The sequence below is a fragment of the Cyprinodon variegatus genome, unplaced genomic scaffold, assembly GCF_000732505.1.
Source record: "Cyprinodon variegatus isolate N-32 unplaced genomic scaffold, C_variegatus-1.0 Scaffold220, whole genome shotgun sequence".
Taxonomy (NCBI): Eukaryota; Metazoa; Chordata; class Actinopteri; order Cyprinodontiformes; family Cyprinodontidae; genus Cyprinodon; species Cyprinodon variegatus.
The window spans coordinates 105,003-129,104 of NW_015150673.1; the positions used below are offsets into that span (position 1 = coordinate 105,003).

The following is a 24,102-nucleotide window of genomic DNA, read 5'->3' on the forward strand; positions in this document are numbered from 1 at the left end:
CTGCTCGCTCCCACTCAGCCGGGACAGTTGAGCACAGCAGAGCACGGCAAGCCTCTCTCCTCTGGACAGCATGGGACTCACTCAGGACCCCAACTTTCAAAAGCTGCAGGACTGGTACACCGCCCATGCCCTGAACCTTAATATGAGGCACATGTTTGATGCTGATAAAGAGAGATTCAATAAGTTCAGGTATGTCTGTCACCTTAAAATGGTCAGATTCTACCAGCAAATATGGAGAAGCTGTATGAGTGTCGTTTTTGTCGTTCTGGTCATTGTCTCTTTCTTTCTTGCAGCCTCAAACTTACCACAGATGATGGAGATATTCTTCTGGATTACTCAAAGAACCTAATCACAGAGGAAGTCATGAAAATGTTGATTGATCTGGTAATTCAAGCTCTTATCATCTTATCATTAGAATGACTTTTAAAGCCAGAAGCAAACATTCATTTTGCACTGGCTTGATCCTGGATCAACAGTTGCTTGTTTCTACAATTTTAACATTATTTACCTTTTTATTATTTTCTTTAGGGCAAGTCTAGAGGGATTGAAGCTGCCAGAGAGAGGATGTTTACTGGAGAGAAAATCAACTTCACTGAGGTGCACATTGAAGCCAAACAATCTTTATATCCTCTTCTACAATGACAGATGATAATCATTTGTATGTTGATCTTTATCTGCCGGTGTTTTGCATTTAAAAGGGGCGCGCTGTGCTCCATGTTGCTTTGAGAAACCGTTCCAACACTCCAATCATGGTTGACGGCAAAGATGTGATGCCGGATGTTAATAAGGTTCTGGAAAAGATGAAAGGCTTTTGTCACGTGAGTGCAACCAGTCGTCGGACAGGAATTTTTAAAAGTTTAGTTCATGAGTGGTGCTTGTGTTAAGTGGGTTTGTTTGTTGCAGAGGGTTCGCAGCGGAGAGTGGAAAGGATACACAGGAAAGGCCATTACAGATGTTGTAAACATCGGAATCGGAGGATCAGACCTCGTAAGTTGAACAACTTAATCAGAATAGTGTCTGAGAACAGTGGTGTTTTTTAATTGGTGTAATACGGCTCATTACCAAGGGCACCACTCATATGGAGCGGCATGAGCCTTCAGAAAGAGTTAGTTCATTTATTTATCTATTTATTTAGTTCTTAATGTCTTAAACAATCTTGCTACTAATGAAATTAATGTGTTAGCACTTTAATTTTGAGATAAAAATCCAAAATAGTTAATTAAACGTTAATATTTTATGGAGAATATAGATTATTGATACTTTCTTTTCCGATTACTTTGTGAACTATTGCTAGTTTTCTCAAAAGCATAATAAGTCTTCCCTGGATTATCCAACTCATAAAACAACTGTAATGTTGCATACGGGAATTGTATGTGATCGACTAATATAGTGCATAGTGGTGAAGAGTGATAAGGGTTAAACAAATTCTGCAGTTTTTTTACTTTTTGTTCTTATCTTATCTTATCCTATCCCTGTCTAGCTTTCCTACCCTTTTTAAAAGGTATCCTCATCACAGCATGATGCTGCCACCACCATGTTTCACATAGGAATGAGTTAGTGTGTTAGTTTCTGTCTCCAACAGGAAACATACTACCTTCTTGCAGCTTTGCACCATGCATCTGTTTTCATTTCCCTTATGCTATTGTTTCAATTTGTTTTGCTTTATTATATTAAAGAATATGAAAATTTCATATATTTTGCGTTTGGTATGAAGTTGAGTACATGTTTTGCACTCTGGCTTTAACCATAGGGCCCTCTGATGGTGACAGAGGCCTTGAAGCCTTACTCAAAGGGTGGTCCCCACGTTTGGTTTGTGTCCAATATTGACGGAACTCACATCGCCAAAACCCTGGCTAAGCTCAACGCTGAGACGACTCTCTTTATCATCGCATCCAAGGTACCTAGAGAGCAAAAAACCTTCAATGAGCGTAACATCAGGAAACTCAAGATATGACTTTGCATTTTAAGAAGACCTTATTGTTTTGCAGACGTTCACTACTCAAGAAACAATCACCAATGCTGAGTCAGCCAAAGCCTGGTTCCTGGAACATGCCAAAGATGTGAGTGGATAGATGGGTAAAAGTTGCTTTTTTATGCAGAATAACTGATATCCTCCCTCATTATTTACTTTGCACCAACAGAAAGCTGCTGTTGCCAAACACTTCGTGGCTCTCTCCACAAATGCTGTGAGTTGAATATATATTTATTAACATCAATCTCCAGCATATTAAATCTGCACCTCAACTGTCGGGTTTATCTCCTATCCTCCCTGCAGCCCAAAGTAAAAGACTTCGGCATCGACACGGAAAACATGTTTGAATTCTGGGATGTGAGTGCTCTTTAACGCCTTCACCGTGTGTAGCTGCTCCCCTTCTCATCCCAACGCTGGAATTGGGGGGATTTGAGTAGCTGCTATAAATACACTAGACTTTTGACCTGTGAAGTAGGTGGGACAGAGGCTCAGGAGAGCAGCTGCTGGGTAATCAGAAGCCCCTCTCTTCAGGTTCAGTTATTATTGGTAGTGACCTTTCATCTTGCAGAGGTTATGCTAAAGGTCATAGAGTTGCTTTCGTCTACGTTGTTGGTATATTAAAAGGAAGCTGCTCCAATGAGGCCTTTAGAAGAGAGAATACGTGGAGGCATGCAATATTTTTAACCCCTAAGGGCAAAAATATCTATTTAGTTCAGGAATTAAGCGAAAAAACTCATATGGATAAAATTATTTTTAATATTATTTCAAGTGATTTCATGCTAAAATGATTGATGCTTTTTATAGAGTGCTAATATTGCATCAGACAATGGAAAATAAATAAAACAGCATTGCTAAACTGAAAAAAAAGAGTATTGTTTGAAAAGCTGGCCAGACCTCCTTTGTGAGAGCATATAAATGAAATGTTGAGTAGAAGGAAAGAAATCATTGATGCAGAAGAAACAAAGAAAACGTTAACTTTGAGAGGGTTATAAAGCCCAGTCCATTCAAAAGGCGTGGACTTTAGCTGGAGCCATTGCTTCAACACCCACTGAGGTTACAACTAACTGAATACCTAAACCAAGTAATGGTACTTTTTGAAAGTGTGGTAATGTGATTTGATAAAATCCCAGTAAACTCCCCAAATCACTACCTTTCCTCCATTACATTTCTTTCACATCTGAAAAGAAAACTTTTGGTCACTGAGCAAACCCGAATCTCCCTCCAGACTTTCGGTCTTCCCTGTTTCACCTCACACTTTTTCCCTCCACTCAACTTTCCCATTCTTGAAGATCTGCCAGCTTTTACTGTGTTTAACAATCTTTATCTGTCACATCAGCTGATTGTGTAGGCCACAATAACACCACCTCTGGTTTGAATGGACATCATTCTCTAATTCTTCAATGGGGAGTTAGATTTGGTTTTCTGTTAGCTGTAAGAAACAACCATCAAAATTATAAAAGACATTTTAAAAATATGTCTCTGTTTTAAAAAACGTCTATGTGGGATTTATAAATTGAAATAAATTAAGTTTATATGATATTCTAGAATATTGAGATGTAAAAATAAGTTTAAAAGCAAATTTATTCATGTCTCTTTTTTCTTGTAGTGGGTTGGAGGTCGTTTCTCCTTGTGGTCAGCAATTGGAATGGCCATTGCTTTGCATATTGGTACGTAATGGATAATTACAATGCTCATTACTGAGCTGTGACAACGGCAGGCTGATGCACAGTTATTACAGTGTTTGTGTTCATTCTGCTGAATGCACAAATGTCTGCAAAGATGTTTAAAGGGATTTGTTCGATACTAGCATCAATAATTCAGCTCAGCTGCAGTGCTGTGTTAACCAACACTGTCAGGCTGCCAGACAGACTTAACATTCTGCTCATGCTGGATTCTGCTGATATGCTGGAGTTTTTCTAATTCTACAACATCTCTGTTACATTTTCCCATCAGGCTTTGATAACTTTGAGAAACTTTTGTCAGGAGCCCACTGGATGGTAGGAGCACCTCAATGAGCCCATCACCTCTTGAATATATAATAAATAGAGGCATTTTTTACCAAACAACAAAGCAAACATAGCTTTTCCTTTTCTCTGCTGCAGGACAAACATTTCAGATCTGCTCCCCTGGAAAAAAATGCCCCCGTCCTGCTGGCGCTACTGGGCATCTGGTACATTAACTTCTTCCATGCTGAGACACAGACTATGCTGCCCTACGACCAGTATATGCACCGTTTTACTGCCTACTTCCAACAGGTCTGTTCTTTTGGATGCATCAAGGATAGATTTTCAATATTTTTTTTCTCATTTAGCTTATTTCAGGCCTATATACTGAAATATTAAGAGAGGAAATGCACTGCACCAGATATAGGCACAGGAAAATTTCCATCTGTAGACTTCAGAGCAGATAGAAAGAAAAATGTTTGCAAAATTTAGACACCAAATCAATGAAAATAACAAATACTTGTCCCTTAATGTTGACACCTCATTTCTAATTAGCAAGGTTGTTTCATTTTTTTTGTTTTGTTCTTTTTATAAAGGATAATAAGGCGGCGCTAACAGGATATTCTACCTACAGTATTAAGGATGATAGTCATAAGAAAAAAAGATGTCTGATTAGCCTAAACCTCTGTATTAACATTAAAGAATAATGCAAAAGAAGTAGGAATCAATACTTTTTTTGTGACAGAATACCAAGAATTATAAATCAAACCAGAAAATTATTTGATAGATTTAGCAGTTCTGGATAAAATACGAAACAAGTACAAAGGCTGTCTCCCTAAACTTCTTTTCTTTTGATGAGAAAAATCTAAATAATCTAATCAGATGTTATTGTTTGATATTTTTGAGGAACGCAAATGGAGGGATTCTTTATGATTTCATACATTAAACAAAATGAAAAATCTAAATATGAATTTATTATGGTTAAATTGCTGATTTTCAATCAAAGCCGAAAGACTTATTTTGACATCTGGTAGATTTATTGGTGCACCTAGAAGGCTTGGTAGAATACATCAAATAGGACATTAAGAGTGACATTATGAACCTGAAGAAAAAATGGCTGCTGTATACACACTGAAAGGGATTAATGGAATATTGTTGATTATGAATGAAAAGGTAAAGGAAATATGGCAACAACAAAGACATATAATCACATAAAACTTAAGACCAAATCTAAATGATTACCACCAAAGCTAACCCCCCCAAAATCTAAACAAAATCTAGAAACCATAATCAGATTTTAAGACATTATAGAAGGAAGGAAAATAGTATAATTAAAATCCTGCTATAATCAAGGATCTCTTAAAATATGCAATGATTATAAAAGTTTTCTATAATTTAGGGAGACATGGAATCGAATGGAAAGTATATCACCAACCATGGAGCTCGAGTGAACTACCATACTGGGCCCATAGTGTGGGGGGAGCCAGGAACCAATGGACAGCATGCCTTCTACCAGCTCATCCATCAAGGTAAAAACAAAAACAAAAAAAAGACAAAGACTACTGTCATACAGTTTAATTCAATATGTGGGCAGTTTTCATTCTAGCAGCACCAGGAGCTGTTTTGGAACAAACCAGGCATGGGAAGAAATAAATCAATTTAATTCCTTTGGATTTTTTTCTGTGAAAAAAAAATTAACAACATTAAAAGACAAAAAAGGAAACATATGAAATAAATAATTTTGTATAAAATGCAACTCTGAAACTAATCCTTGACAGAGAGTGGGGACACAGATAATCCTTTTTGGTCCCCTCACTATCCACTGCAGGGCCCTCAAGTCTGCAAGTGCACATTATATGTGAATAAAAAAAAAAAAATATGGGATACGTTTTGTATGACTTTCACAGTGAGGATTAAAGCAATATACTATGAAACATACTGCAGCTATTTACTATAATTTCATATCTGTTGTATTACAATACATTGTTGTAGAAGCATAACCGTATACTGTTACATTACTGTGATAGTACAATACATTTCAGCATTTTACCATACAGCTTTACAATAAGGCCCTGTATTTTTACAGCATGTATTGTGAAAGTAATGTACAAGTTGACAGTAATTTATTGTGTATTCACATCATCCATCCATCCATCCATCCATCCATCCACCCATTATCTGATTGTTGTCCAATTGTCCCAATTGGGGTCACGAGGGGTGCTGGTGCCTATCTCCAGCTGTCTACGGGCGAGAGGCGAGGTTCACCCTGTACAGGTCGCCAGTCCATCATAGGGCAACACAGAGACAAACAGGACAAACAACCGTTCACGCACACACTCACACCTAAGGAGAATCTAGAGAAGCCAAATAACCTAACAGTCATGTTTTTGGACTGTGGGAGGAAGCCGGAGTACCCAGAGAGAACCCACGCATGCTCAGGGAGAACATGCAAACTCCTTTGCAGAAAGACCACGGGCCAGGAATCAAACCCAGAACCTTTTTGCTGCAAGGCAGCAGTGCTACCCACTACTATTCACAACATAAATAGTCAAATTAATACAAATGAAGACATCCATCCATCCATCTTCTCATGCTTCATCCATCAGGGTCACGTTGGGGCAGGCATTCCATGAGAGACAGGCTGCGTACACCCTGGAGGGGTCACCAGTCTGTCACAGTGCATCACAGAGACGTAACACTGTGCACACTCACACCTAAGGACGATGGAGAGATGCCTATTAACTGAACAGTCATTATTTGGGTTTGTGGGAGGAAGCCAGAGTACCAAGAGAGAACCAACATTCATAGGGAACATGCAGTTATTGTGGACAGACAGCGAATCAAACCCATGACCTTCGTGCTGCAAGGTCACAGTGCTACAAACTGTGCCACTGTGCATTTTTTTCACATGATGGTCTTTGGAGCCCCCAGCCTGTTTTTTTTTCCACTCCAGTTTTATTCATCTTATCCTTGACTAGCTTTCCTAAACGTAGTCTCATCACAGCATGATTCTGCCACCATCATGTTGCACATAAGAATAAATGAGTGTGTTATTTTCTGTGTCTTCAACAGGAAACATACTGCCTTCTTGCAGCTTTGCACTATGAATAAATAAATTTACTGGGAATCAGTAGTCATTGCACAATTAACCCCCCCACCCTCAACACATAACTCTGAAGTAAAGTTAATGTTATCCCAATGGCATATTTATCAACAAGTAAATTATTTATTTTTTTGCAACATTCATTAAATGAACTTCTATAAATTAAATGTTCTAGTTATTAAAAACGTTGTAAAATGCAGAGGAACTGGGCAGAAACTGGGTCTTCAACAGCCAGTCATTCAGCTATCAGTGTCACAGTAACAGTAAGAGGATTGGAGTGAGGCCTACATGGCAAGATAAGAGAGGAGGGGAGAGAGAGTGATGAAGGGATGTCATAAAGGTGTCAGGCATTCAACTCCACTCAAACATTAGCAAACGTCTCAAACATGACAAAGATAGTTTTAGTATTTGATAGACCCATGTGTTGCAGGCAGCCTTTATTTAGGTGTTCACCTGTGCATTTTCCCATATTAAACCCTAATAGACTTATAATACAAACTTGTTGGGTGCTTTTTTTTAATAGCCATTTTAAGCAAAGTAATGACGTCCAAAGCGCTATTAACTTTATAAGCTTTGGCTAAAACAAGGAAATCCATTGTCCAGGTGCTTAAAGACCACTAATAAGAGGAGAATCAACTTTACTTAAGTATGCAGCAGAACCCTTACATGTACTGCAGCAGACTCACCTTAGCCTCTTCCTATTCCATTAGCAGATGCTGTGAGAAGGGTCAACAATGTCATTTAATGGCTAACTAAATATGAACTATTTCATTAAATAAATATTCTGTAAAAATTATCACAATAAAATAATATTAGTACTTTGAAGCAGTGATGCATGTTGCTTACCTTTTTCATTCAGCTTGGCATAGAGAAACAGCTCCTTCCAATAAAGCAGTGTCAAGTTCAGTTATGTAATTATTTGCTATATTTCACTGCAATAGATGCTGTGAAATCCTTGCATTTTTTAATTATGTTGCTGTAATGTTACAGACCTTGTTTTGATATAACACTTGTTTAACACAATACTTGAACTCATCTATTTTTCGCCTTTATCAACAGCAACAATAAAATGCAAAGTGCTTTAAAGAATACTCTGCAGTTTAGGGCATCTAAAGACAGGAATTGGTTCCTAAACCAATGCCATATTTTTTTTCTTTTAAGCCCCCAGCTACTTGTTGTTTAGTCAGTAACATATATGAAAGCATCATCTGCGAAACATCTACATGCAGCTTTCCTTTAGCTCATTAATGCACAACGAAAAAGCAGTAGCCTTGAATGTAACCTTCCTGTACACCAGTATTAATATTACAACATTTCAACCTTGTGCTGTTAGCATCGACATATTGTTCTCCATTCATTGGAATATATACAATTAAGAGCTTATTGTGAAAAAGTCAACTTTTAAAGTACATGTGAGAACTTCTACTACAGTAAACCTCATGATTTAATGTATTATAGGAGAAAAATACACCAACTACATCCTGTTCACTGGATATTTTATTGTTGAAAATTTGACAAACGTGTTTGAGTACCGTGTTCATAATGGGACATACTTTAGAAAAAGATTGTCGTTACTTGATTCAGGTTTGTTTCATTGCAGGAACACGAATGGTCCCAGCTGACTTCTTGATCCCGGCTCAGAGCCAGCATCCAGTCAGAGACAACCTGCATCACAAGGTGTCCCAGAAGATGTTCAAATCCGATTAAAACAAAGAGAGTGCATTTGTAGATGAAATGCTAAGATTATTTAGTATCCTATAACATTATATCTATAATTTGCATCTCTAGGTTTCTGTTTTGCAGCTAATACAACATTGTTTTTTCTTGTATACATACATTTCCTTACATAAATTACTTAAAATAGCCCAATAAACCTACATTTCTGTTAATACTGACTACTGAAAGTGTATTAATTTCAATTTGTTGTTGAATTATAAAAAAACATTTTAACAAAGTACGGTAATAATTTTTAAAAATATGTTAAAATAGATTTTAACCTGTTTTTAGATATTGGTGGCCAACTTCCTTGCACAGACAGAAGCCTTGATGAAGGGTAAAACAACAGAGGAGGCCAGGAAGGAGCTGGAGGCAAGCGGACTCAGTGGAGAAGCTTTGGAGAAAATTTTACCTCACAAGGTAAACTTATAGGAGGAAAATGTGCCATTTATTTTAAAAAGGAGATGATTATTCTAAAATAAAATAACGGAACACAAGCTTCACTACGGCCACACTGAGAGCATGTAAATCAGCATCCCCCTGAAGACTCTTTAGCGTTTGTCTTAATCAAACAAAGCAAATGCATTGATTTTATTATAATTGATCTCTATGTGATCAACTCAGGTATTCCAAGGAAACAGACCAACCAACTCCATCATCTTTAAGAAGCTGACACCCTTCACACTTGGAGCACTTATTGGTGAGATTTACTGATCACAATATCACTAAGTAGTCAAATGAATAAGTAAATGATTACATGTAGTTATTGCACACTTGTCACATAATTTATTAGATCACATTTCATATCTCATGTTTGTTTCTCGTATTGATTTTATTTTTATGATTTCATGATCAGTTATTTCCTGTCTTTAATAATTTTAGGCTTTCCTCCTACAAATATTTCTTGTATTCATGCAAAAATAGTTCAACATTAAGGCAACCTAGCTAAGTATAAACAATCCAAATATAAAGATTAAAATGTTAAAGTATAAATAGTTTTAAAAAAAAGTTGTTGTTTTTTTTTTTACATGCAATAGTTCTGGAGGAACCATAGATAATGAGATAAATTATATTAGAAAGTCTTTATTGGTAGCAACATAATCAGAAATGAAAATGAAGGACAACAAAAAGCTTTTAAAGTTTTGTCTTCCAATTTCTATACATCTTATAAAATAGCAATGAAATATGTAAAATGATTTTGGTGTAATAATGTGGCTCTGTGTGGAAAAAAGGTTCAAACGTGAACATTTTGGAATGAAATGAAAACAATGTTGTGAATGTTTTCACATTTTTTTAAAGCGCTCAACTGTTCCATTAAGAAAGCAGAATATTGAAAGCAGCAACTGCATGAATCGAAGCTGCTGCAATATCCTGAAGGGGTTCAGTGAGGACATGAGCACACAGTTGCGTGGTAACAGTCAGTCTGTTATATTATGTCATCTGTTCAGGCAAAACATAAAAAACATGCAATTAATGATACATTTCTTTCTTAAAGAGTTATAATATTCAATCCGTGTTTCGTTGCAGCCATGTATGAGCACAAGATCTTTGTCCAGGGTGTGATGTGGGAGATCAATAGCTTTGACCAGTGGGGGTAAGTTTCTGTTCTTTCTTCATATACCCAGATCAAAACAACCCACAACGCCTTTGTTAAATGAAACCTGAGTTTGCATGTCATTCTAATGCTCAAGCTTTGAGCAAACGTATATTATCTCCTGAAGTTGCTATTTATGATGTCATAGTTTGCACATTTTTATTGGAGCAGTTCTAACTGGTTTTGGGAGGTTTGTCTTAATTTTACAGCCAGAGCAAATATTTAGGCATTTTACAGTATTTGCATCACGCAGATGATATAAAAAACCATCTGCTAAGATGCAGAGGTACATCTGGCACAGGAAGGAGAAAATCAAATAAAAATTATTGGCTTTTCTGTAGGTTTAATGCTTGATGTGTTTGCAAACAATTTCTCTGGTCAAATAAGGCCTAAGCAGTATTTATCATTGTAGAAACATTCCTATAAATTACATCAGGAAAATCTTCTTCTTTTTTTGCTCTTTTTTGCTCTCAGCTCTTCCACTAACACAGCACAAAGAAATGCAAGGTTAAAAATGAAAGAACATCAAGCACTGCCCAATAAAAAAACAGGCAAGCTTTTCTTTTTTATGAAGGAAAATGACTTTTAAATTAATTTTTTGATAAAATTACAAGTTAATTAATTATATTGTAATACCCATTCCTAAAAATGCTGTGATTGGATTTTTGATTCAATTAATTAATTCTCACAGATTATTATGTTTTATGGTGTATTTAGTATGACCTGCTTTTCAGTGCAAAAATAAAGCTAACAGTGGGCAGAGAACATCTGCAACAAATAAAGATGAGTGTATCATAGTAAACAGTACTACTGTTCAGTTTCCAGGTTGTACAGAAATTTCTAAGAGCACTGTTTTAAAAATGATTTCCAGTTTTTGTCACTCACTTATGAAGGTACAAATTGTGTATTTTTTAATGTTTATTACACGCAGAAGAAATAAGCCTTTATTTCTTGTAATTTGGATGGTTATGACCAATGAAAAGTTAAACCCTGCAGAAAATCAGTCAGAAAGAGCAACAGAGCAATCTACTAAAGGAGTTTAAAGGACATCATATTAATTCTTTGCATCAAGCTTAATGCAGATGCTGTTTTCATTTTCAAAACTTGACAGCTGCCCACATTACAAAATATCCCAAAAGGTGAATGTCTCGATGCTGCAGTGATGCAACAATTGATGCAATAGGAGCCCAAAGCAAGTGTTGAGTGCAGAGCTGAACATTTATTTCATAAGCCAGACATTTCCTGTCAGTGTAAAGATTCCTTTCCATTGATATTTTAGAACATTTATGATTTTCCAAGAGCCTGATTTTTTGTATTTTATTATCTGTGAGCCATTCCTATATAAAATACAGCAAATCAAGTCTTAACATTTTTTTTATCCATCAATCTAAAGCATAAATGTCTTTCTGAAACAAATGAGAACAAATCTTAAACTTTTCATGATTTTCTGAAATGCACCTCCTCTTGACTATACATAGTAGCATCAGTAAACTTAATTAATTCATTTCCTCTATTATTCCACTAACAGAGTCGAACTTGGAAAGCAGCTTGCAAAGAAGATTGAGCCAGAACTCAAGGACACCACGGAGGTCCACTCCCACGACTCGTCCACTAATGGACTCATAAACTTCCTCAAGAAAAACTTTGCCTAAGTTCAAAGCTTTCCCTGAACATCTTTGCCCTTCTGATTGGAATGGTGTCTCTCTGAGGCAGCTGGTCACTCCCACGCAGCCAAACCAAAGGACTTGATGTTTGTGTTTTAATTGGGACTACACCAAAAAAAAATAATGCAACCGTTTTTGGCATTTACTTAATCATATTCGGTTACTTTAACACATTCTTTCATGTTAGCCAGGTAGGACATAAAACAATCTTAAAGTAACTAAATATGATTAAGTAAATGCCAAAAAAAGTTGCCTTATTATTGTCTCCAGTGCTGTCTTTGCTGTGTCTCAAATGTAGACAGTTGTTGTTGAAAGCAGAATGAATCATATCTCTGTCTCTACTTCTGCAGTAACTTGTGTTTCTGAAATAAATATTTTTTTTCAGATCCTCAGTGGCACTCACAAAATTGAGCTGCATCATTATTCTCCCACAGAATGTGCAAATTAACCAACGTGGGTCGGAAAAATAGGCCGCCAGTAGATGGCGCCAGAGTGCATGGAATAAATTTCATTGGAGCACAAAGGCTTCTCAGAAATGACAATTTGTTGGAACAAAAGAGCAAAGTTCATTTCGTTTTTTGGTGATTTCTTCCTCCCCATAGCTCCCTAGACTCCAAAGCATCCATTTAGGGAGAAAAATAAACAACATTGGGTTCTCAATCCTCTCCTAATTTGCACTTCATCTAAACACCATTATGGCTAGGAAACATACCAAACTTCCTGTGAATATCTCAATACAGCAGGACTCCACATGTGGTGATGGTGCTTATTAATGAAATCTGCTACTTGCTGAGATGCATGATGCCAGTATGCCTCAACAAATACTTAGCATTGTCTCTCCAAACCTTCTGCTGGGTACAATTACAGAGTGTGCATGAGGACAAACAGAAAGTTAAAAAAGAATCTCAGACCCCCAGACACCACCGGTTTTCACTGCTGTTGCCAGGCAACACTACATTACTTCAACTCCAACTTGTGTTTTTTTTTTTTTTTCCTTTTCTTTTTTTTTTAATCTCCAGCTCTGAAGCATGATACAAGAAAGGGACAGAGTTAGTCTAAGGATACCATCGGCATGCGCCCTAATGAGTTATTAGTTCTCATCAGCATTAAAAGGAAGTGTTGCTGTTTGCCACAGGGTCTGAGTGGTGACTGTAGGGTTGAGTTTAACAAGCAGGAAGCATGAGGCATGAGGAAACAGAACAACAAAAAAGGCCAGTTATCAAACTGCAGCATGAAAGCATGGATATGTTCCGTATACTCGTTCCTCGCATGTTTGTCTTACAGTGCCTCTGCATACCTCTGCAGTGCACTTTGAGCTTAACAGGTTTAGTAGGCGTGCATTTTATTTCCTTCTGGTCCATCTGTGTGCTCTCATTGGCCTAACCAAGGTTTGGTCCTGCGTATAGTGCCCTGCTGTCAGTTAAGCAAAGTTCAGATGGAGCATTGGATTAGAAGAGGGTTTTAGATAAGTCAAGATTTAGAAATGATCTACCAATGTTTGTAAAAATCCTTTGCAATCTCATAGAGAAATTAAATTTCAGTGTTTAACCCATCCCCTTGGGGAGCAGTGGGCTGCCACTGTGCGGCACCTGGGAACAAACCTGGGGTTAAAGTCGTAGGGGAACGACTGTTCTAATGGTTGCATTTCCGACTTTAAGTGATTGAATAAAGTTAATGATATTGGTCGATTATCAAGGGGGCAGGATTGTTGTGGCGAAAGGTTCGCAAGCACACTGCAAAAAAGCCAACTTGTATTTTTTGGCCTAAAACAGTCATTTAAGTTGGTTAAACTGGAAAACATAAATTATTGACATTTGAGGCAATAAAAATAGTTAGCACAACAAAACAAGCAAGTTGTGTACTCTAAAACAGTTTGGTGAGTTGGTAATACGTAAATCATTAAGTTGGAGTTCAATCCAATGGACTAGAGTTCTGCAAACTCTTATTTCTTGAGTTTTTGAGCAAACTCAAAAGCAAAACTTAAGATATTAAGTTTAATTGGCCAACTTAAAATTTTATCAAAGTTTGTTGCCTTGAAATTTTGAGTTCATCCAACTTTTTTTTTGCAGTGCAAGTTTGGTTGTGGCCAGTGTCTCGGAAGCATCTTGCTAACCAGTTAGGAACTTAGTGCTAGTAGGTTCCCAATTGGAAATTACATTGGGACCAAGTAGCACTTACCAACGACGCTGTCAAGGAATGCTATGGACAGCGGAAACATGCAAGAGGAGGAGAGATTTGTGTCGGAGGTGGTGGATGAGTCTCCTCCGTAATACATTCTTTATTAGAGGAATATGGGGACGAACTTGTTGTGGAAGAGGACACCAGGGTGACAGAGGCTTGGTTTGGTGTAGAAGGCGCACAGCCTTACATGTTTGAGCCCTTGCCTCGCAACGCTGCCAGTTATGTTTGCTCTACGCCTGCCGAAGACACGAACGTCCATCCCCGTGAACAATGGTAAAGTAAATGATTCTTATTTCTTTTTTGAACCGTTGCGTATATTGGATTAGACATATGAATCAAGATGCTATGACCAAAAAAATTGGATTGACAGATGACCGTTGATATATGATTGGCCGAATTTAGGTGTAGAGGCTGACGTATAACTAACTGGCCTGTATAAAATAACGAAAAAACCCATAGATTTTAAGACAGGATTTTTTTTTTAATAGAAATGTTCTAAATTTCGGGACAATATGGTCTGATAAAAGCAGACCATATTTAAACCATGTTTAAATATGACTTCCCTACAACTTTAAGGCTCTTGTTCAGGGAGCTAGAGTAAGTGCAGGGAAAGTGATCTGATCAGATGCCTGAACCGCCTCAATGGACTAAACTCCAAGCTCTATCTTGACAGCAGTGCTCCTTGATATAAACATCTCATAGCCTGAGTCCAACCATCCTGCAGAGATCCATTTCACATGACCATAGGTGAAAGCAAGGAAAGCTCAACCAGCTGATCAAGCTTGATAACAAGAAGATATCTTCTCTGCTTGAGCTATGAAACTCAGAGACAGAGCAATAAACATCTTTTTTTGGTTACAAACTATGGAGTAAGACTGTCAGATTCAGATAAAGCTTTACTCCGATTATCAGTGATGGATGGTAACTGTTCAGTATCTGGTATTTTAAACTGACAAAAACCCCTGTCATAGACTTGAACATCCAACCAGAAATAAACATAGCACTCCATTGTAGACTTCTCGGGTGCAAATTGAAGACCATGGGTTGAAGTTACCAACAGAACCATATCATCTGCTGAAAGAAAAATCCAAACCAGACAACTTTGACTAAGCCTTGAATCGATGGATTGTCAGCTCCCTCACAGTCTAGCTGGTTCTGAGAAGCCCAGGCACCACACACTTCCACAGCATCACCTAAAATATAGCTTGAAAGACATTGTCACTTTTAGGGTCTGGTGAACCACCTTTGACTGCTACTCATTCTCCTAATCAACTGTCCCTCCTGGTTCCCCCTGCAGGTTTTGGGTTTATTGGAGGGATGGCCTTGCGTAACTCATTCAGACTTGGCCTGGTTGGCTCTACGAGGAGAAACCTTGGTAACAAGTGCTCGCCAGCGAGCCACAACCTAAGTCCGAGTGGTTCAAAGAGTGCGATGCTCCAAGCAGAGCCACTTTTTCTCCACATCATCGGCTGTGTTGACTGGAGACTCGGTTTAGAATTCACTCTGGACGCCTCCTTTGGGAGGTTTTCCAGACATCCAAATGAAAGAAGGCCCAGGGGATCATCCAGGAGACACTGGAGGGACCGTGTCTCTTGGCTAGCCCTCTTTTGCCTCCAGCTTCCCTTAGACGGGCTGGAGGAGGTGTCCTGGGAGAGGGAAGACTCTGCCTCCCTGGTGAAAATGTTGTAGAAAATAAAAACAAGTCGAGTAGTGTGCTTCGTCTTTTTCACTAAACACATGTAGACTGCATGGCTGTTATTTAGTCAGAATCAAAGGCATACCACTTCATGCGAATCCAATGTTTGGCAACATAATAGGTCAGATCTTCATTCCAACACCTTAGAATAAACTTTTCAAAGGAAAATAAAGAAGTGTTGCTGCTCCAACATGAGACAATTTAAAGTAAAAAAATAAAATAAATAAGTTTCATTTCAAGAAACAAAATACGGGAAGATTTCAGGAATACAATGAATAGAAATCTAACTAAACATTTCCATATTTAATGAAATTCCTTAATTTTAACTTAGTAATAAACTGGTCTACATTTATTAATATATATCTTTGAAAAAATGTTTTCTTCTGGTGTTAAATGGAAGTAAGAATAGTTTGAATAACAACTTGTATGTGAAAGGTCAAAGTGACCTGGGAAGCCGCAGGACCTTATTTTTTATCATGCGCTGCATTTCATTGCTGGAAGCAGGTTCATGGTCCTCAATCTTTAAATCTAATCAAGCTTCGAAAACTAACCAGAGAGAAGGAACCATGGGTATACTTTTGTTTATCACTCCAGGTTTAACTGGAGGCTTACCTTTCCATGCCGGATATACCATCAAGGAGCAGTTTTTGTTGGGGTAAATCTAAGTCCTGTAGTCATAAAACCAAATTCTAACTCTAAACCAGGCGGCGATTAACAAGAGTGACAGAAAAACCCAGGAGGATGTAAAAAAAAAGCTACAGTGTCAAGCCCAGCTTCATTTTTCCCACGACTACAAGAGTTATATAAAGAATAAGTTAAGTACGTGGGCAGAGATCACGACACTGCAGCCTAGGAAGCCTGTTGGAGTTCAGTAAGGCCTCTCGGGACATCAGCTGACCACATGTTCCTGAGGCTCCCTATAAAATATCAGCAGATGTAAGAAGAAAACATGGCTCTCAAATGGAAAAAAAGAAGAATTATCACATTACAGAACTACCCCAAGTATAAAACTCTTATAATAAATGTTTAATTTGCTCCTGAATTCATCCAGATTCCCCTTTTTCAGACTACCAGATAACTCGGCATGTGTGGCCTGCTAAAAAGTCTCAGTGTCTGTTTTTTGGCTTTCTGTGTTTGGCTTTCTTTTCCATTCTAAGCTTTTGCAGCCTTTTCAATCTACGGAAAAAAAAACATCAACGGACCAACATCTGGCTCTTATCAGTACCACAATGTGAGAGATATGTAAAAGAAAAAAATCCTCCCACGCTGGCTTCTGCTTTGGCTGGAAGCACAATGCATCATAATCACAGCAATTTCTATTGACGCCTGAAAGTAATATTTTTTTCATCAAGGCTTCATCTGTTTGTGATCAGAAATTCAATGCTAGGAAAAGCATTCAATGCAATTGCTGACAGTGAAGCTGTGGAGGCAGGGTTTGTTTTTTAACCTTCAGATATGCTTTTGTTCCTTTTTTATGAGACTCAGTTACTCTTAGGTAAAATAATAACTTTTAAAAGGTAAATCAATATCAACTATTTAAAAAAAAATTTTCACACAAAAAAAATTGACCTTTTAATTTATTTTTCATTTTGAATTAAATTCAGCAGCTGCTCTGTTTTGAGACAAAAAATAAACATAGAACATTTTGTCACAAAATAAGCATCAATGCAATTTACTGGACTATTCTGTGATAGTGTTAAGATTAAAGACTTCATCATGCACTTTGAACCAGTTTAATTGTGATACCCCGAACTAAACTCCAGCCTGCCATTTTAGCAGTCCACTGGTTAGTTTATATAATCAAATTGTATGAAAAAGTGACAAGAAAGAAGCTAAAGTCGAATAAAAGCTGTAAGGAATTCAGGTAGAAGACACAGCAAACATGTCAAAGAAGGTGTTTGGTTCGCTGACGCCAAAACTGATTTTTTACTTGACATAAAAAGCACCATAACTCTGCACTGAAAAACCTGATTTACAAAAAAGTATACAGTTCTTAAAAAAGTGTATTTACCCTTAATTTTAGCTGGTAGATATGATAATCTGCCTATGAAATTGGATTTATATCCTAAAAAGGACAGTATTCCATTGGTAAATTGTTTTACCTCCTCAAATTAAAGGAAAATACACCTATTTCAAGAAAAAAAATCTTTAATTAAATTCAATTTTTGTGGCGTACACGTCATTCTGAACACAAAACATCCTTGTGAAGCATGGTGTTGACAGCATCATGCTGTGAAATTGCTTTTCCTCAGCAGCAACAGGGATGCTGGTGAATTATTGGGAAGATAGATGTTGCGGATTAAATAAATATCCAGGAGGACAAGGAGGCTATTTCAATTCTTCTGGACCTAGAGGACTTGAGTGAAAGACACACCATAGATTCTCTTATTTTTGAAAATTGTCCTGTTTCCCAGAATCAGCTCCCAAATTTGTTTTGGTTTGAGTTGAATAAAATATAAAAAAGGGCTGTTAATGCTTTATCAAACCTGACTTTCTGATCCTGGTTATTTTTATTCAAACTTCTCTTCTGATCCTGAAATCACATCGCTTTTAAAATTGTCCATGTCTAGATATTATGATATAATTTGTGTTATAAATGTAAAAGTGCTCTCCATAATTGCTTGCGATAATTGAAGACCCTTTTGGCAGAAAAAATCTACAAGATAAAAGGTCAACTCAGCTCATATTGTTTTATTCATATTTTAAACAGCAAATTAATCTAATTTACTAAGAATGAGAAACCGTTCAATCTAGAATATTTTTGGAAGTGATGAATAGGTAGATGTTAATTGGAGGAATTGGATCTGTAGTGCTGTTGCTTAGCATCCAGTCAGGGGTCTTGGTTAAAGTTTTGATTTTTCTCTTTCTTTTATATAATGAGTTTAGTTCCACAAACTGAGGTGAATTCCTAACCTGAAGACATTTTTAGCTGCTTTAACAATAAAAAAACAATAACGAAAGAAAAGTTGTTCATCAGAGGAGAAATATTTTAAATTATTTTGATTAAAGGAAATTGAAATAACCAAGTTCATATCCTTATTATCAAGACAAAAAAACATTGTTGTTTGGGCTTTTTCCTGAAAAACATAATTTGCTTTACTTTTAGATAATTAACTTTTTCTCTGGTTTAATAAAGATAATTATTCCAAATAATTAGTGAGGAAAATAATAGTTTTATTCAATCTCATGTGGTTATTTATTTTATTTCGCAGGAATCCTCATATAAACGATTTGACAGAAGCAAAAGAGAGGCTAAAATTTCAGGTCATCATCCACATATTTGGAACGTATGAGGTAATCCTGTGGCAAGCATATTTTCACCTTTTTCTCCAAGTATCAGGGGTTCCTGTGTCTACACAGGGAAGGTGTTCTGGATTTCTTTTGTGTTGTGTAACAGAACTCACCTCACAGCGGATCCCTGGGGGGGGGGGCTCCACTACCTTTGCTCAGACACAAGCACACATGTATGCACACTCAGAGCTCCCTGAGTCACAGGGTGGAACCCTTGCGTGCATAAAGGCTGCTTTGTGCCTCGACTGTTAGAGCTGTCAACCAACACCATCCAGCTCCCCGCTCTGAAACCCCTCTGTTCCTCTCGGCGAGTGGGCAGACTGCACTTTCATGTATGCCCGCATTAAATATATCTGCATCTCCTTCAATCTGCTGGTCAGTGGCTTACAAATTCAACCATCATTCAAATCCAAGACTGTTGGGTTTAAAAGAGGTGAGGAGGTTTGAAGCTAAGTGCACGGAATAGTACACCCAAAACATGATTAGCCTTCATTTTCTACTCAACCCCATGCTGAACAACACTCTGGAGTACTTTTTTGATATCTCAAATGCATCTGGAGATCTGGGAGGCTTCTTGCTGTCTGCTGACATTCAAATAATGGAGGTCTATGGCGCCTGAGGCAGAAAGGTCCATAAAAGTCCACAAAAAACGTGTCAATATTCCTCCATACTGCTCGTCCAATGTATTCCAAGTGTCCTGAGTGGGTAGCATCCAGAATTTACTCGAAACGAAGTCATTTAGAATGTTTTTAGAGCATAAACAGTAGTGTATAGGATTTCCTAAAAGCGCGTTCACGAGTCTACGGAAACCGCGGCAGACCAAACCAGATGAAAGTGCGCATTCAGCTCGGCAAAGAACTCATGCTCTTCCTCAACACTGAAGTCCTCAGACATTTTTCTTCCACCATTTCTTTCTTTGCACAGGTAAACAGCACATTTCTTCTTCTACGCTTGCATTATTGGCAGAGCAGACGCTGAATGCGCACTTTCATCTGGTTTGGTCTGCCGCGGTTTCCGTAGACTCGTGAACGCGCTTTTAGGAAATCCTATACACTACTGTTTATGCTCTAAAAACATTCTAAATGACTTCGTTTCGAGTGTTGTTCAGCATGGGGGTGAGTAGAAAATGAAGGCTAATCATGTTTTGGGTGTACTATTCCTTTTTAAGGAGAGTTTGATTCCCAGAGGTGTCAAGGCATTCCGCAAAAAAACAAAAAAAACAACTGCAAGTTGCATTGACATGTTGAAAGAATTCATTATCATATGATCAGCCGTCATATAGGTCTAAAAATAAATCTCCAGAGCAAAGACAAGCTCAGGAAAAATTAACTGCGTTGAGCTGAAATTGGCCACTTTTTAGATAATTCTCTTTGATAATGTTCACTTTCTTGCCCTAATATTAGTAGAAATAAAGATGTTTAATCAAAACAAGCATCAGGTTTATGAAATCCATATGTAGAGGCCTGGTTAGGGAGATCTGTGGAAAAGATGGAGACACACTGCTATAACTTAAAAATGCAAACTCTTAACAAGTTATACATAAAACAGAGGATGTATGAATTTGCCAAAGATGAGTGAGGTTTACACTGGAAAAAATCTACATCTAGATAAGTCATTTTTTCTTAAAATAAGTGCATTTGTTCTTGAATTAAGAAGGTAAAAGACAATTTGCATTTAAAATAAGAAAACACAATTGCATTGCTTTATTTCAAGTGCATTTTATCGAAATATCTTATTTTAAGAGTAAAAATACTAATTTAATAGGCAAACTATCTAATTTACCTACCGGTACTCAAAGTAAGGGTAAATACCCTTAATTTGAGACCCTTTTACTTATTTCTAGATCGTTTTTCCGATGGGGAAACGGAAAAAGGAACTATCCTGTCTTTACTTCTTTATAATGGTATGAAAGAGAAGCCAAATAAAACACAAAACTTTTGTTGAGTTAGTTATGAGACCTCTGAGACAAACTTATGCTACATGGAGCAAAAGCTTCTGTTAAAAGAGAAAGAATACTCCACTGTTATTGAAACTGCTCTCTATTTTAACAGGCTCGATTTTTGTCATCCTGAGAGTTGGTTGAGGACAAAGAGAGTTCACATTTTTATTTCCTGGTAAGGCAAGGCAAGATGAGTTTATTTCTACTGCACATGTCATTGTCAAGACTGTTCAAAGTGCTGCAGATGAAAAAAGAAAGAAAAAGAAAGGTACAGTACAGTGCAGTGGGATAGAGGTAACAGAAAAAAGGTTAATAAACGAGACATTTAAATAAGAGGATTGTAAAAAAAAAAAACAATATATAACCATTGATAATGAAAGATGAAAACAATTAAATGATAACAGAAAATGAAACAAAAGTTAGACTGGAAACTTAATAATGTTTAGAACGCAAAATCTAAGGCCACTCTTAACAAATAAATTTTGAATCTCAATTTAAAGCAGCTGAGGGTTTAAGTTTGTTCTGTTTGTTCCTGGGTATGCATAGTAGATTTGATCCAGAAGACATGAGAGGTCTGGGTGGTTGATCCACTGACAACAAATCTGTAATGTATTTTAGAGCAAAGCTAATCCAGTATTCATAGACTAACTGAATTTTAACAGAATTCAACTGTATTTTAGAGTCCATTCCCAAATACGTGGGAATCCAGGGAAAGGACTTTGGAACTGGGCTGATGTTCTCCACTTTTCTTAGTTTTAGTGAGGAAGTAGGCAGCAGCATTCTGGATCAGCAGCAGGCTTCTTCAGGCAGATTTTTGGGAAAAAAAAAAAAAACACTGCAATGATTAATTCAGCTGAAGATGAAAACTGGACTTTGTTTTTTAAGGCCCTACTGAGACATTAGTCCTTTAATCCTGGAGATGTTCTTTAGGCAATAGAAGGCATACCTTGTTACTGTCTTTATGTGCATCTAAAGATTTTGGTCTAATTCAATCATTACACCCTGATTTAGAGCCTGATTTTTGGTTTCTAGTTGGATTTGCAGTTTTGTCTTGATTTTTCTGAAGAATATTTTGTTCAACAATGCATTGATTTCTACTCTGAATTTACCTTATGGTCACCTGGTTTTATCTAATGTACAGCTGTCTGTCATTTGCATCGTTATGGTAGCTGATGTTCTTGTTTGTTAAGGTATTAGTTAGTGGAGCATGTAGATATTGATAAGGAGGGGCCCTACGATGGAACCTGGGGGAACCCCACATATGATTTTTGTGCTCTGTGATGTAAAGTTTCCTACGAACACAAGAAAGATCCTATCCTCCAAATGGAATGTAAACAACTCCAGAGCTGGACCAGAAAGGCAGACCCAGTTTTCCAGACACTCTAATAAAATGGATTTTTGAATCCTGCACTAAGGTCTAATAATATATCGTGGGTCTTCCACAATCTGCATTCATATAGATCTTATTGATGAGTGCCATTGGTGTAACATTTAAAAACCACTTGTTAAAAAGTTATACCAAGTGATTTCACTCAGGTTTATGTGCTCACTTTGACTAGGTCTATTAAAAATCTTTATTTGTTTAAATATAGTTTTAGTTATTCAGATGTTTCTCGTTGCTGTTCTTTGAATTATTGTCCCATTGAATTACCCCGGTTGGCTTTCAATAAAGATCTTTAATTCAGAGCTGATTCTTCCTCTTTTTTATTTTCTGGTGTTTATGAATCCAACAAATACAGCAATTTTTCCACATACAGAAGCAGCAAAAGCAATCTCTCCTGGATGTGGCCTCCTGAATGAGATGTAAAACTGACAGAAAGGACACCATCCAAGTTTCTTTGACAGACTTTTTTTCTTTTCTTTTTGGTTATCTTTGTCTTACATTAATATTTTTGATAAAATGATTTTGACTATATTCATATTACATGATACAGAATTTATCACTGTAGGTCAAGTTTGTATAATCTTTCATTTTTTATTTTAACATTATGCACACCACTTAGGGGATAATGGTTAATTGGAGCATTGTCTTGGTAATTTTGTATGTGTTTTTGGTCTTCTTTGATATCTTGTTTTGCGGGGTAGTTTGTAGAGATGAGTCAGTATCAGTGCCATATAATATATTTAAGAGTTCCTAACCTTTGCTTGATCACTGTTCTAGTAATTTAAGTATTGGATAATTGTTCCTATCTTTTATATCTAATATTAAGGAGACCATCCCTGTTATCAACCCTTGTCATGCTCCAGTTAGCCCAAACGTTGCACATTAAAACACTGCAGGGGTGCAGTCTCTCAATTATCTAAACAATTGAGTGCTTGCATTCAGATTGATGAACCAAATAAAAACCCCATTCCAGAATGCAACATACTTTATTATTCTGCTGCTTAAGTTTTGGTTGGATAAATCTATAAATATATAGATTGATATAGTGGCATTCCAGGGAAAGATGACTAAAAACACTGAAATAGAGTCCTTAAACAACGCTGTCTAAGGCTAACCTTTAATCTAACCACTCTGATACAGCAGTTAAAAACAATGTTTAAAAATGTTTTGCTGAACAAAAACAAAGGTGGTAGAGTTGCTATTGTCACGCCATGGAGGACTGCAGATTCTGCATCCGCTCTCTTTGCTCAATTAGGCCCTTTGTTTTGAAGCAATACTAAGTCCAAAAAAGCTGATCAACTTTCAACATGTTTATGTAAAAATATCACAGCATTTTATTTTTTTTAGCAGAGCTGGGCAAAACTGCCGTCTTGCTGATATTTATTGAAACAGATTTTCTGTGTGGGAGTCTTTCCAGCAGAGATCTATAAAACAAGTGAAAATTTTTATTCGAAAACAGTTGTTTTCATTTGATTACTTGCTGTTATATAATTTATAAATAATCATTGGGTAACATTTCAGTGAGCCAAAAAAAACTGTGATGAAGGCCAGTAATGGTTTAAACAAAAGTATATGGTTTACTGGCATTTTTTTTTTTTTTTTACGTTAAAATTAATTTA

General features: G+C 37.0%; 1 protein-coding gene across 1 annotated transcript; it reads left to right on the top strand.

Moving 5' to 3' along the window:
- Positions 1-12,384, top strand: gpi (glucose-6-phosphate isomerase). Its single transcript, XM_015380699.1, has 18 exons — positions 1-189; positions 294-384; positions 529-597; positions 699-818; positions 904-987; positions 1,751-1,897; positions 1,989-2,060; positions 2,142-2,186; positions 2,276-2,329; positions 3,579-3,639; positions 3,926-3,969; positions 4,075-4,227; positions 5,315-5,444; positions 8,619-8,695; positions 9,026-9,154; positions 9,359-9,434; positions 10,262-10,328; positions 11,857-12,384. Exons 1-18 carry the CDS (start codon positions 71-73, stop codon positions 11,978-11,980), a joined length of 1,662 nt encoding a protein of 553 aa, XP_015236185.1. The 5' UTR covers positions 1-70; the 3' UTR covers positions 11,981-12,384.
- Positions 12,385-24,102: the final 11,718 nt, after the last annotated feature.